This window comes from Bufo gargarizans, chromosome 6 (assembly GCF_014858855.1).
Source record: "Bufo gargarizans isolate SCDJY-AF-19 chromosome 6, ASM1485885v1, whole genome shotgun sequence".
Classification (NCBI taxonomy): domain Eukaryota; kingdom Metazoa; phylum Chordata; class Amphibia; order Anura; family Bufonidae; genus Bufo; species Bufo gargarizans.
The window spans coordinates 190,845,197-190,857,976 of NC_058085.1; the positions used below are offsets into that span (position 1 = coordinate 190,845,197).

The following is a 12,780-nucleotide window of genomic DNA, read 5'->3' on the forward strand; positions in this document are numbered from 1 at the left end:
TATATGTTTAAGTCAGTGGTGAAAGGGGAATAAGTAGCTGCTAGATCATACCTGCCAACCGTCCTGAATCTGGCAGGACAGTCCCAGATTTCGGCGACTGTCCTGCAATGGCTGAAGTATGTCCTGATTCCAACTTTACTGTGTCCTGAGGACACAGTTACAGTTGACTGCAATGGTAAAGCAAGGAGCAGTCATCTTCCTGATCCACCATTCCCCTGCAGGTGCTCACCTCAGCAGCAGACGTAATGCACTGACGACATTGTGCCTACTGAGCTTGTGGTAAAATGCACTAAACTTTGGCATAATTTGGTGCATCTAGTTTTAAAACTAGTTATAAATCAATTGCAACAAAAATAAAAATCCACTGTACTTAGCTCAAGGAGGGGACATGTCCTAGTAGGAAATGGGTGGGGCTTTAAATGCAGCCATTTGCAACATAGTGAATAGCTTGTATAAAGTTAGACAAAAAAAAAGTCTAGTCATGCACCAAATTTATTACCCAGCATGAGCTACTGTGATAACCTAGGCAAATTTTGAGAAATAAAACAGTGGGTAAATGTATTAATCCTGTAGAAAGCATAAATTTAGGCAGTTGTAAATATCATCGGTCATCATGATCGACCCTATTAAAACAGGAATATTGCCTGCTAGGGCAGGTCATGTTGACTAAAACAAACCCCTTCTCTCTGCAATCAGTATTAATGATACAGAGAATTGCTGATCCTTAGTTATATGCAGTTGAGGAGCTTGGAGCACAGAGGGGCTGGCATAGCCCCTTGGAGCACAGCTTCACCTCTGCCTCTGCCCATTGCTGCTCCAATGATTAGCACCAAAAACTTTTGCATGTGCCAACACAATTGCGATCTCATCCCCACTCTGATATCTTCACTGCACATGCGCTAATGGTATTGCTGCCAGTACATGTACGAAGTTTTGGGGCCATACAATGGAGCAGTGAAGATGTCTGGCTTTGTCAATCTAATTGGGAAAGGGAGAGGCAATGGGGAGAGGCTCCGAGCACCTCATCTGCATAAATTAAAGAGAAGAATTTCTCTGCATCAATAATTCTGACTGCAGAGAGAAAGAGCTCATTTTAGTCATCATGACCCATCCTTCCAGGAGTATGCCTTGTTTAATAGAGTTGATCATGGTGACAGATGCTCTTTAAGAGGGCACAAGTTTATGCTTTCTACAGGATTAATAAATCTGCCCCATTGTTTTCTTTCACACAGTCATACTGACAGATAAAAGCAATGTTGCAGGAGTAGTAATACCTTTCTTTAGGCTGTTAAAATGTGGAGCATTTGGAGGACTCCCTGGTTTCCTCTTACTCCACATTACAATAGGGTGAAGAAAGGTGTTCCTACATCCAAAATGTTGCTTCTGTCAGTGTAGCTGAGAGTTGAATAAAAAAAATACTATTGCATAACTACATCTTAGAGTGCTCTCTCCTTGAATTAACTGAAGCAAATAAGACATATTGAAATCAACATGACCCATCCCTTTTTCCTTTGCAAATTTGAATATCGTCTTATTCTCCAGGATTGGTCAATCTCCAGTGTATACCACTAGTTTGTTATACCTTTCTGCTGAAATGCTTAATGAGCAGCAATTTCTCAAATCTACAAAAGACATTGTCTGCAGTTCTATAGTCCTGAATAGAACTGGACTGGAGCCTGTGGCTCCTGTGCCTGCTGGACGTGCTTTCACAACTGCTGAAGAGCTACAAGTTTGGGTTTCGTATGGTTCCCTCTTTCTTTCAGCTGTACAAATCTGGCTCTGATCACACTGGCGATGAAGGTTTGATTCGGATCCAGCAGCACTCTACTAATAGGACTGTTGCCACCCACTATCCCATGGGGAATCATTTCCTTGGTGTGTGGACTTGTGATGGACATAAACCTGTAAATACCTTCTGTGTTTAGAAAGCCTGGTTGAGTTGCTTCATAACCCGAAATGACATACCTACACAAATATGAAGAAATAACTTGCGGCGTAAAAAAAAAAACCTGGGCAGCAGTCAGTACTGTAGCAGTATGTTTACTAAGCTATGGAAAAGGGCCTTGTGCCAAAAATACAACAGCATGACAGAGGCTTCAATTAATCTTGACAGGATTTTGTACCGATGTATACTATAACCTTAAAAAGAATGACTGGAATCATACAGTAGCCTATCAATTATTGTGCCTGAAATGATGGTTTAGGAACCGGTTGCCGACCTTGGGTATATTTGGAAAGAACCAGTGGAATAAAACTCCCTTTTGTTCTTTGATCTGAAAACGAAGAATGTAGAAGTCCTTTGTAATTGATAATCTTGCAATTTAAGTTTGGGCATAGCTAGAGAAAAGCAATGAAAGAGCAATTCCTGGAGTTATTGTACTGTTCATTGCTACTTTCTAGAAAATGCCAATCACATGTATTTACATGAGGAGGAAGGACTGGATTCTTCTCTAGTGTACATCTGGGGTGGTCTCATTTTAACCTGAGGAAGGGATGATCTAATCTAGGCTTCTAGTTTGATTTACCAGCAATCTATTCCACATCTTGAAGTATCTTTGTAGGGTGCTGCATAGGCGTTTTTTTATACTCTAGGGCAGTGTCACATTTACCTCACCGATTCACCGACATCTGGTTGTGAGGCTCCTTGATCAGACATGACTGACAATTCATTTTTTCATTCAGATCAGGGAATAGTTTTGGGCAGGATCAAAATACAGTTGGAACCGATTGTGGAGTCTTTGGGTCAAAGCCTTGGATGCTTCTAAAGCCTTTCTTGTGGTTCCTCCTATGCTTATGGTCAACCTTCTAGTCGTGCATGTAGTGGATTCCTAATTTGTATGTTTACAGGGCTGTATATACTTTTAATATATGTATACATGGTAATTAGATCACCTATAAAATCAGAATCAAATTAAATAATGAAATTTTGCTAATCATTCTTCCGATGGCCACCCGATGCTTCAGTTACTGCCTAATAAACTTCTTAAAAAGAGATTGTGCCACGTTCTGTAGTTATGCCCTATACACAAGATAAGGGATAACTGTTTGGTGAAGGTCCAACTGCTGGGACTCCTACTGATCCTGAGAAAGCGGTCCCCTTCCACATCCTGATGGAATGGATCGGCAAGGCCAGCAGACACCATTCACTCTCTATGGGACCGTCAGAAATAGCAGAGTGCTGTAATCGGCAGTCCCATAGGGAATGAATGAGGCACGTATGGTGCATATGACAGGAGAACAGGGCCTCACTTCTCTATGGGAGTTCCAGCAGTCCTGTTGATAGGGGATAACTTCAAAACTTGACACAATCCCTTTAAATGGGTTGTCCAGTTTAAAATATAAATGAAAAAACAGAAGAGCTGCAAATGCTATAAAATAAAGAAAGGTGCCCTGTTTTTTTATTACAAGGTACTGCACTTGACCTCTTCCATAAGGGTACATGAATAGCAAGGTTTTCAGAAATCCACATCTCAAACACAGACTCTTATTCTTATTATCATCTGTTTTATTAATCCTCAAGATCAATTACTTCGAATCAAGTGTAATATCCTGTTTTCATAAAATTCAACAGCATGTGCGATTCCAACTGTAGTTTTCTTCCCAGGTGAATGTTGTAAACTCTTGCACTTGAGAGGCAAGCCGTGTGCACTGTAGTGCTGCACTGGTCGATCCAGAAGATTATACAGAGGGTAGGAGAACTCAGGCACTACTGGTGGGGTTACCACCCCCATGATATCAGCAGCCACCATGACTGGAGGAGTGGTAAAGACACACCGTTGTCTTCAGGACTATCCAAACCCAGATTGTAAACCATTATCAAATGAATGAAGCAGTGCCAGCTTCTACAATCACACATGGACATTCAGTGGGTGGCATACCAGAGATATTCACTGTCACTTGTAAGAATTCTAATAAAATAATTATGAAATTTGAAATAAGAAAAATCAATGGAAAAAATATTCCAATCAAGCATAACACATCTTAAAAACATAACATATAGAAACACGGGCCTATAAGGATTTCCTTTCGAAAAGCTCAGTAGACTAAACTGCACCGTTATATACACTGGTTATACTAATCCGTATATTACACCCAGCACTTCGAACATGTTATTAAAGTTGAAAAAAGCAAAGCAATGAATTTCTCCATAGAGTCTTTTGCCACCACGTCTCATGGTTGCAAGGTTTTGTATATAAAGGTATACAACTTTTTCTCTGGCCTTGGTGACATACAGTTCTTGCATTCTTCAAAGTAATAGTTAAGCAGCAGCTTGTAAACGTCACCTGAAAAGGCAAAATACAGTATTAGGGTCTCAATACCGGAAAAAACACGCATCAGTTTAGTATGCATCAGGATGTCTTCCGTTCCGTCCGTTGTACGGTATTTGACCGGACAAAATACCACAGCATGCTGCAGTATTTTTTCCGGACAAAATCCCAGAACAATGCCGCACTTGCCAGATCCTGCATTACTTTCCATCGAGATGTATTAATGCGCACGTGCTGGGATATAGGAGGAGCTGGTTTCTCTTTTGATCTTTGAAAAAAAATGTAAATGCAGTTGCAAGAAAAAGTATGTAAACTCTTTGGAATGATACGGATTTCTGCACAAATTGGTCATAAAAAGTGATCTGATCTTCATCTAAGTCACAACAATAGACAATAACAGTCTGCTTAAACCAATAACACACAAAGAATTAAATGTTACCATGTTTTTATTGAATACACCATGTAAACATTCACAGTGCAGGTGGAAAAAGTATGTGAACTCCTAGACTAATGACATCTCCAAGAGCTAATTGGAGTGAGGTGTCAGCCAACCGGAGTCCAATCAATGAGATGAGATTGGAGGTGTTGGTTACAGCTGGCCTGCCCTATAAAAAACACACATCAGTTCTGGGTTTGCCTTTCACAAGAAGCATCGCCTGATGTGAATAATGCCTCGCACAAAAGAGCTCTCAGAAGACCTACGATCAAGAATTGTTGACTTGCATAAAGCTGGAAAGGGTTATAAAAGTATCTCCAAAAGCCTTGCTGTTCATCAGTCTATAGTAAGACAAATTGTCTATAAATGGAGAAAGTTCAGCACTGCTGCTACTCTCCCTAGGAGTGGCTGTCCTGTAAAGATGACTGCAAGAGCACAGCACAGACTGCTCAATGAGGTGAAGAAGAATTCTAGAGTGTCAGGTAAAGACTTACAAAAGTCTCTAGCATATGCTAACATCCCTGTTAGCGAATCTACGATACGTAAAACACTAAACAAGAATGGATTTCATGGGAGGATACCACAGAGGAAGCCATTGCTGTCCCAAAAAAACATTGCTGCACGTTTACAATTTGCACAAGAGCACCTGGATGTTCCACAGCTGTACTGGCAAAATTCTGTGGACAGATGAAACCATAGTTGAGTTGTTTGGAAGAAATACACAACACTATGTGTGGAGAAAAAGAGGCACAGCACACCAACATCAAAACCTCATCCCAACTGTGAGGTATGGTGGTGGGGGCATCATGGTTTAGGGCTGCTTTGCTGCGTCAGGGCCTGGATGGATTGCCATCATCGAAGGAAAAATGAATTCCCAAGTTTATCAAGACATTTTGCAGGAGAACTTACGGCCATCTGTCCACCAGCTAAAGCTCAACAGAAGATGGGTGTTGCAACAGGACAATGACCCAAAGCATAGAAGTAAATCAGAATGGCTTAAACAGAAGAAAATACGCCTTCTGGAGTGGCCCAGTCAGAGTCCTGACTTCAACCCGATTGAGATGCTGTGGCAAAACCTCAAGAAAGCAATTCACACCAGACATCCCAAGAATACTGCTGAACTGAAACAGTTCTGTAAAGAGGAATGGTCAAGAATTACTCCTGACCGTTGTGCACGTCTGATCTGCAACTACAGGAAACGTTTGAAGTTATTGCTGCCAAAGGAGGTTGAACCAGTTATTAAATCCAAGGGTTCACATACTTTTACCACCTGCACTGTGAACGTTTACATGGTGTGTTCAATAAAAACATGGTAACATTTAATTCTTTGTGTGTTATTAGTTTAAGCAAACTGTGATTGTCTATTGTTGTGACTTAGATGAAGATCACATCACATTTTATGACCAATTTGTGCAGAAATCCATATCATTCCAAAGGGTTCACATACCTTTTCTTGCAACTGTACCTGATCCGGTATCATCCAGAATAACGGATGAGACGGATACAGTATATTATTGTTTGTATACGGATTGCAGTTGCCGGAATTGCCTGACGGATTCTAACAACGCTAGTGTGAAAGTACCCTAACTCTAGTATAGTTAAAGCATAACTAAATAAAGCAGATTGTTGACCAAAAGTCAGCTTCAAAAGTAGATTTATTATTGCATTTGTTACTATAAGCAATTTTCTATGCAAAAGCCTAAGGCCTCTTTCACACGGGTGTCGCATGTGAGGGCCGGATAGGATGCGGGTACGAGGCGGGAAAATGCATGATTTTTCTGCGCCAGTGCAAAGCTGTTTAATGCATTTTGCACGAGCGTGAGAAAAATCGGCATGTTTGGTACCCAGACCCGAACCCGGACTTCTTCACAGTTCGGGTTTGGGTTAGGTGTTGTGTAGATCTTATTATTTTCCCTTATAACATGGTTATAAGGGAAAATAGTAGCATTCTTAATACAGAATGCTTAGCAAAATAGGGCTGAAGTGGTTAAAAAATTAATTAAAAAATTATTAAAAACTCACCTCATCCACCAAACATGCTCATGTGCACAGCCCCATAGAAATGGGGTCCGGATTCAGTGCGGGTGCAATGCGTTCACCTCACGCTATGCACCCGTGTGGAAAACTCGCCCGAGTGAAAGAGGTCTAAAAGTCTCACTTCTAATCAGGGGATCCACCGTTTCATGCAGTGGGATCATTTCCTAGCGCTATCCAGGACCTGAGCATACAGGCGGGTGCAGGAACAGCCTGCAAGAAGACATGCGCTGGATCTCTCCAGCTGTAGAAATGTGGGGTTGTGCGTTTCCAGTCCTGGCAATACCTTACTGTAATAACCATGGAGAAGGGCAACAGTAACGGCAAATACTCTCTTCTCTCCCTCATTCTGCATTTCTACCATCTAGCCACATAAAATACTTACCAACAGTTTGATTCTTCTCTATAAGAAAGCTGTGCATTTTGTGAACCTCGTGCATTAACTCTTTGTCACCAAAGGTGAAATACGCAACATCTCGTCCGGTCTCTGCAGCGGCCAGAAGCTGAATTAAGGCTGCAAAGTGGAAAAAAAAAGGGTAAAACTATTAATCTCTCTGACCATTAACATCCAGATTCTGGTATTTACAGGGAGTCCGTCACCAGGACATTCACTGTTCGGCCTCATGTGCATGACTATGTATTTTGTAGTCCGTAAACTGCGGATCCACAAAATACAGATACCTTCTGTGTTGCATCCACTTTTTTTTTTTGCGGGACCCATTAGATCTGTGGTTTGCATTTTGGGCCAAGTATAGGACATATTCCATCTTTTTTGCGGAAAGGCCATATGGCTGGTGATACCTGATATTCATAGTGCTCGCTCTCCCTTCTTTCCTTTTAGACTGATCACATCCTGTATTTATAACAATCGATTTCATCTGTAATATTGGGCTCCTTCTGTTTCTACTCGAATAGGAAGTGACGCAGCGTGTTCCACGGTGGACCGTACGCGCACCGCTTCCATGTGTGGCCGCACATACCACTTTCCCCAGCTGCTACCCTGTTAGCACTCTACACATACACCCCTTGAGGAAGCTATACTTGAAAGGCGCGTCGGGGCTGCTGATTATCACTCTGGTATTTAAGTAATTATTTATTACCTTGTCTAGTTACACTGCCATCTTTTAGCATTTTGCACTTTATATATTTATATGTACTTGGCTTAGTGTAGTTTTATGGGTCTGAGGTCAGGATTTTTTCACTTTATACCTGTTTGGGTATGTGTCACCTATATTGGTTTTTGTACCTTTATGACCCATTCATTTACTAAATGTTCTATCATGTTATCCAGATTGTGATTATCTACATATCCTGTGTGTCTTTTATCCTCTGCTGCATTGTATGTATTTTTATCTAGTCTATTGTTGAAATAAAGTATATTCATTATTAGCTGTGCTATGATTGTTTATTGGTGTTACTTTCACAGTCGCATTTTGTGCGGATCCGTCTTGTATCTGCACAAATAATGCAAACGCTTGTATCCGTTAATAACGGATCAGTTTGCATTATTCTTGACTTACATTGAAAGTCAATAGGGGGACGGATCCGTCCCCATTGACTTACATTGTAAGTCTAGACAAATCCGTTTGGCTCTGCATCGTCAGGCAGACACCAAAACGCTGCAAGCTGCGTTTTAGTGACCGTCAAAAAAACGCAACGGAGACCAAATGCAGCCAAATTGATGCATTCTGAACGGATCCTTATCCATTCAGAATGCATTGGGGCTTAAAGGATCCGTTTTTGGGCCGCTTGTGAGAGCCGTAAAACGGATCTCACAAGCGGACCCAGAAAGGCATGTGTGAAAATAGCCTAACCTGTCACCTTTGCTGATATATCTGCTGAAACATATTTTCATACAACTCTATTATTCCTACTAAACGTTTATGAATGCATTTCCAGCAGCCTAAAGTAAAGGTCCAACCAGGTGTTACAGGCACACCCAGTCGCCAGCTGCTAAGTCTGACACGGACAGCGCTAATTAGATAGCAGCTGGCGACTGGGTGTGCCTGTAAGTCTGACACTGACAGCGCTAATTAGATAGCAGCTGGCGACTGGGTGTGCCTGTAAGTCTGACACTGACGGCGCTAATTGGATAGCAGCTGGCGACTGGGTGTGCCTGTAAGTCTGACACTGACAGCGCTAATTGGATAGTAGCAGACTGACTGTGCAGGGACACATCTCAATGGTAACACCTATATTGCAAGAGGAGCGTCCCTATTCACATAGCAAGGAGCTGTCCCATAGAAGTGAATGGGGACACCATACTTGTAATTACACCTGCTCACTACTGAAAGTGCTGTGGCGAGCAGGAAAACAGAGCAGAGAAGGCAGCGCTACTTTGGCTTCAAACAGCTGATCGGCGGAGGTGCCAGGAGTCAGACCCCCACCAACCTAATATTGATGACCTATCCTGAGGATAGGTGATTAATAGTAAAAAGCTTTTTCAGACTTCACGTGTGGTCAGTCATGGATAGTTGTGCATGTGGTGTTGCAAACGTTGGATAAATGTATAAGGCTTCTTTAATACTGCCGGAATGCCTGCCAGCGTGTACGGTATTTGTCTGGCCAAATCCCGGCATATGTGCTGGGTACTGGCCCGATCTCCGCTGGACTATAATGCAGTAAAGGTAACGTCTCATATTCCCGGACCCAGATAGCTCCAGCAGGCTGTTCCTTATCAGAGTTATGCCGCATTTCGTGGCGATTGGTTCTTATTAAACACAGTGACTAGTTTTACAAGATCATTGGAAAAGGATGCAAAGATGCAGAATTTTTATACCAGATGAAATAAAGTCAATGTGCTCCGTCTCATAACTCCAGGAGCCCTGGATCAAGGCTGCAGTGAAATCGCTCCCTACAACTTGATTTGTTTTGTCTCCACTTCATTAGGTTGAGCGGCATTCTACACGGTGTCACCGCATTCTATAATCATCTAGATACAACTTCCCTGGGACGGCTCGTTGAGCAGCTTTTACCTGAAGGGCAAATCAATCATCAGCTTCTTTCCTCTGAGAAAGATGATTTACAGCGCAGGGTAGCAAATATATTTGGAGGAAAACATTACGATCTTCCTGCTCGAACTCTGCATACATATTGTGTGCACTATTTCTATGTCATACATATACACAAAAATCATGATTTCTCGGCTTACACATGCCCTAAAAAAGCCGAAAGAAACTAAAAAGGCAGGACAGGCTAATGAATAAAAAGGCTGCTTCAATCGTGTTAACTGTTAAAAATTCTATTTTGACGGCCATACTGGAGACACACTTCCTATGTATCTGTATGTGTGTATGTGCATACTGTAGTAATCAGTTGTACCAACTTCAGGCTTCTTTACACTACCCCATGTTCGGGTTGATTATCGCGTAAAAACTTTCAGATAAATGCTCGTTCACGGTAATTGGCCTGTTTAAAGGTGACGCCAATCACTTCCACGTGGAATATATCCCTGCTGGTCCCTGTGATCCCCCTTACTTTTCATGCTGCAGCTTGCAAGACACAGAAAAGCAGATGCATCTACCCGATTATCAATTAGGAGGAACACTAATATGCCAGGACGTGCACCCAGAAGTTGTCTGCAGAACCACTTTAAGATATATGTCATGTGTGTGTTTATCTAAGTAGTTTATGTGGGTATATGGATGTGTGTACTAATTGTGTGCGTGTTCTATGCAGATTGTGCATGGAGAATCTGCAAACCTTAATAAATCTCATCCAGATGCCATATTCTTGCCATATTTGCCGGGTTGCGGCTGGATCTCCAGCTGTCCCCAGTACAGTTAATGGGGCCGGACAGGGACTTTTAAGCTTCTGGCAATGCCAGAATACAGAGAGATCCCTAGCCCGTGTGAAACTAGCTAAAGAAGCACTTTATCACATACAAACAATCCCCTCAATTTCAAATCTTCACTCGCTTCTGAAAACAAGCCTACTTCACATTTCTCATATCTTCCCAGTCTCTAAACAACTCTTCTCCATCTACTGGTGCTCCCTCCCTCACCCCTCATCTCAATTGAGGACTTTGCCACAAAATTCAAAATAAAAAAAGGTTGACAACATCATACAAAGCTTAGGCCTACAGCCCTTCTACACAACTTTCCAGTTATTCCCCAAAACCTGCTTCTCCACCATTACAGTAGAAAACCCTACTCCACTATCCAGATCACATCTCACCACCTGTGCACTTGACCACATCCCACCTTATCCCCAACACAGTGTTTATCCCCATCCTAAGTCACCTCTTCAACATAATAACCACTGGTGTCTTCCCCTCCTGTTTTAAACACACAACCATCACGCATCCTCAAAAAGCCATCCCTTGACCCCTCTTTGTCTACCTAATCGCCCCATATCACTTCTCCCATACTCTTCAAAGCTACTTGAACAACATGCCTACCTTGAACTGTCCTCCCACCTATCTTCCTACTCCCACTTTGACCAGCTACAATTCAGCTTCAACCCGAACACCTGACTGAAACTGCCCTTACCAAAAGTCACCAACGACCTGCTAACTGCCAGAGCCAAACAACATTACTCCTCCTCAACCTGTCCTCAGCCTTTGACACAGTCGACCACTCCCTGCTGGTACAAAACCTCTAATCTCTTGACATCATGCACTTGGCCCTGTCTGGGATCACCTCACAGACCGGACATCTCCCATTCGCACACCACTCCTCCTCGCCCCGTCCACTCTGTTGGTGTCACTCAAGGCCCTGTCCTAGGACCCCTGCTCTTCTCCATCTATACCTTCGGCCTGGGACAGCTCATAGAGTCCCGTGGATTCCAGTATCCAATCTATGCTGATGACACTCAACTTTCGTCCCCTGCCTTGGAGTAACCTTCGATTGTGCCCTGTGCTTCAAACCGCACCGCACATCCAAGCCCTTTCCACCATCTGCCACCTTCAACTCAAATATAGCTCTTGGATCCACACATTTCTAAATCAGGTGTCTGCAAAAATATATTGTACATACCCTCATCATCTCCAGCCAAGACTACTATAAAATCCTCCTCTGTTGCCTTCAATCTAGCACCCTCACACCCCTCCAATCTATCCTCAACTCTGCTGCCCAACTAACCCACCTATTCCCTCTGCCAATCCCTTCACTGGCTACCTATTGGCCAGTGAGTTCAGTTCAAAATACTTTTCTCTGTTCTCCTCTTATCTCTTCCCACAATCACCTCCAAGATCTCTCCTGTGCATCCCCTATACAAATGGGACTCCCTACCCAAAATATCAGACTCACAACTACAGTGGAAACCTTCAAAAGAAACCTGAAAATCCACCTGTTCAGACAACCCTACAATGTACATTAATCCTGTTGCCACTATACTGACATATGACCATCTTCACTCTCAGCTACTGTGTCTTTCCCCCATCCCTTGTAGATTGTAAACTCTTGCGGGCAGGGTCCTCTCTCCTTCTGCATCAGTCTGTAACTCTTCTTGTTCATGATTACTGCAATCTTTGCATTATGTGTGTAAACCCCTTTTCATATGTATAGCACCGTGGAATTAATGGCACTTTAATAAATAATGATATTTTATTTACAGGGGTTGTTGGGGTGACTGGTTTGCTACAATTTATACTGCTTAATTTACACTGCAAACAGCGATCTGCTGCCCAGGAACAATGAATTTGCATGAGGACGAGCGATAGCAGATACAGTGGAGGGGATCGCTGCTTGTAAATGGAATGCGTTCTTCCCAATAATTGTCCGCCGGTCAGTGCAGTGTACCCGTGCCTAACTGTTTAGGATTGAGATAAATAATGTCTCATCATCAGCAAGACGGATATGTCAAGATGACACAAAAACTGTCTGAACGACTCCATTTAACCAGGCAATTAATTTAGCCAAGCTTCATCACCTTCATTTTATTGCCAATTATAATGAACTCCATGGAAATGGGAGGCAGAGGTCTGTCTATCATTCATCTTGATCAGATTACTAAAATAAGACATTCATAAAACAATTACACTTTACATCTATTCAGAATGTCTTCAGAATAAGTACTGTAAATTCAGTTTTTCATTCTTTT

At 42.3% G+C, this 12,780-nt stretch overlaps 1 protein-coding gene across 6 annotated transcripts in view; it reads right to left on the bottom strand.

Moving 5' to 3' along the window:
* Positions 1 to 3,482: 3,482 nt before the first annotated feature.
* Positions 3,483 to 12,780, bottom strand: part of PARG (poly(ADP-ribose) glycohydrolase) — a 113,309-nt gene continuing 104,011 nt past the window's right edge. For all 6 annotated transcript variants that reach the window (XM_044296739.1, XM_044296742.1, XM_044296740.1 and 3 more), the window contains 2 exons: positions 7,124 to 7,252; positions 3,483 to 4,283 (listed from right to left, as the gene is read on the bottom strand). In XM_044296739.1, the coding sequence (XP_044152674.1) occupies positions 4,171 to 4,283; positions 7,124 to 7,252 (242 nt within the window). In that variant the 3' untranslated portion in view covers positions 3,483 to 4,170. The remainder of the gene's footprint in view (positions 4,284 to 7,123; positions 7,253 to 12,780) is intronic.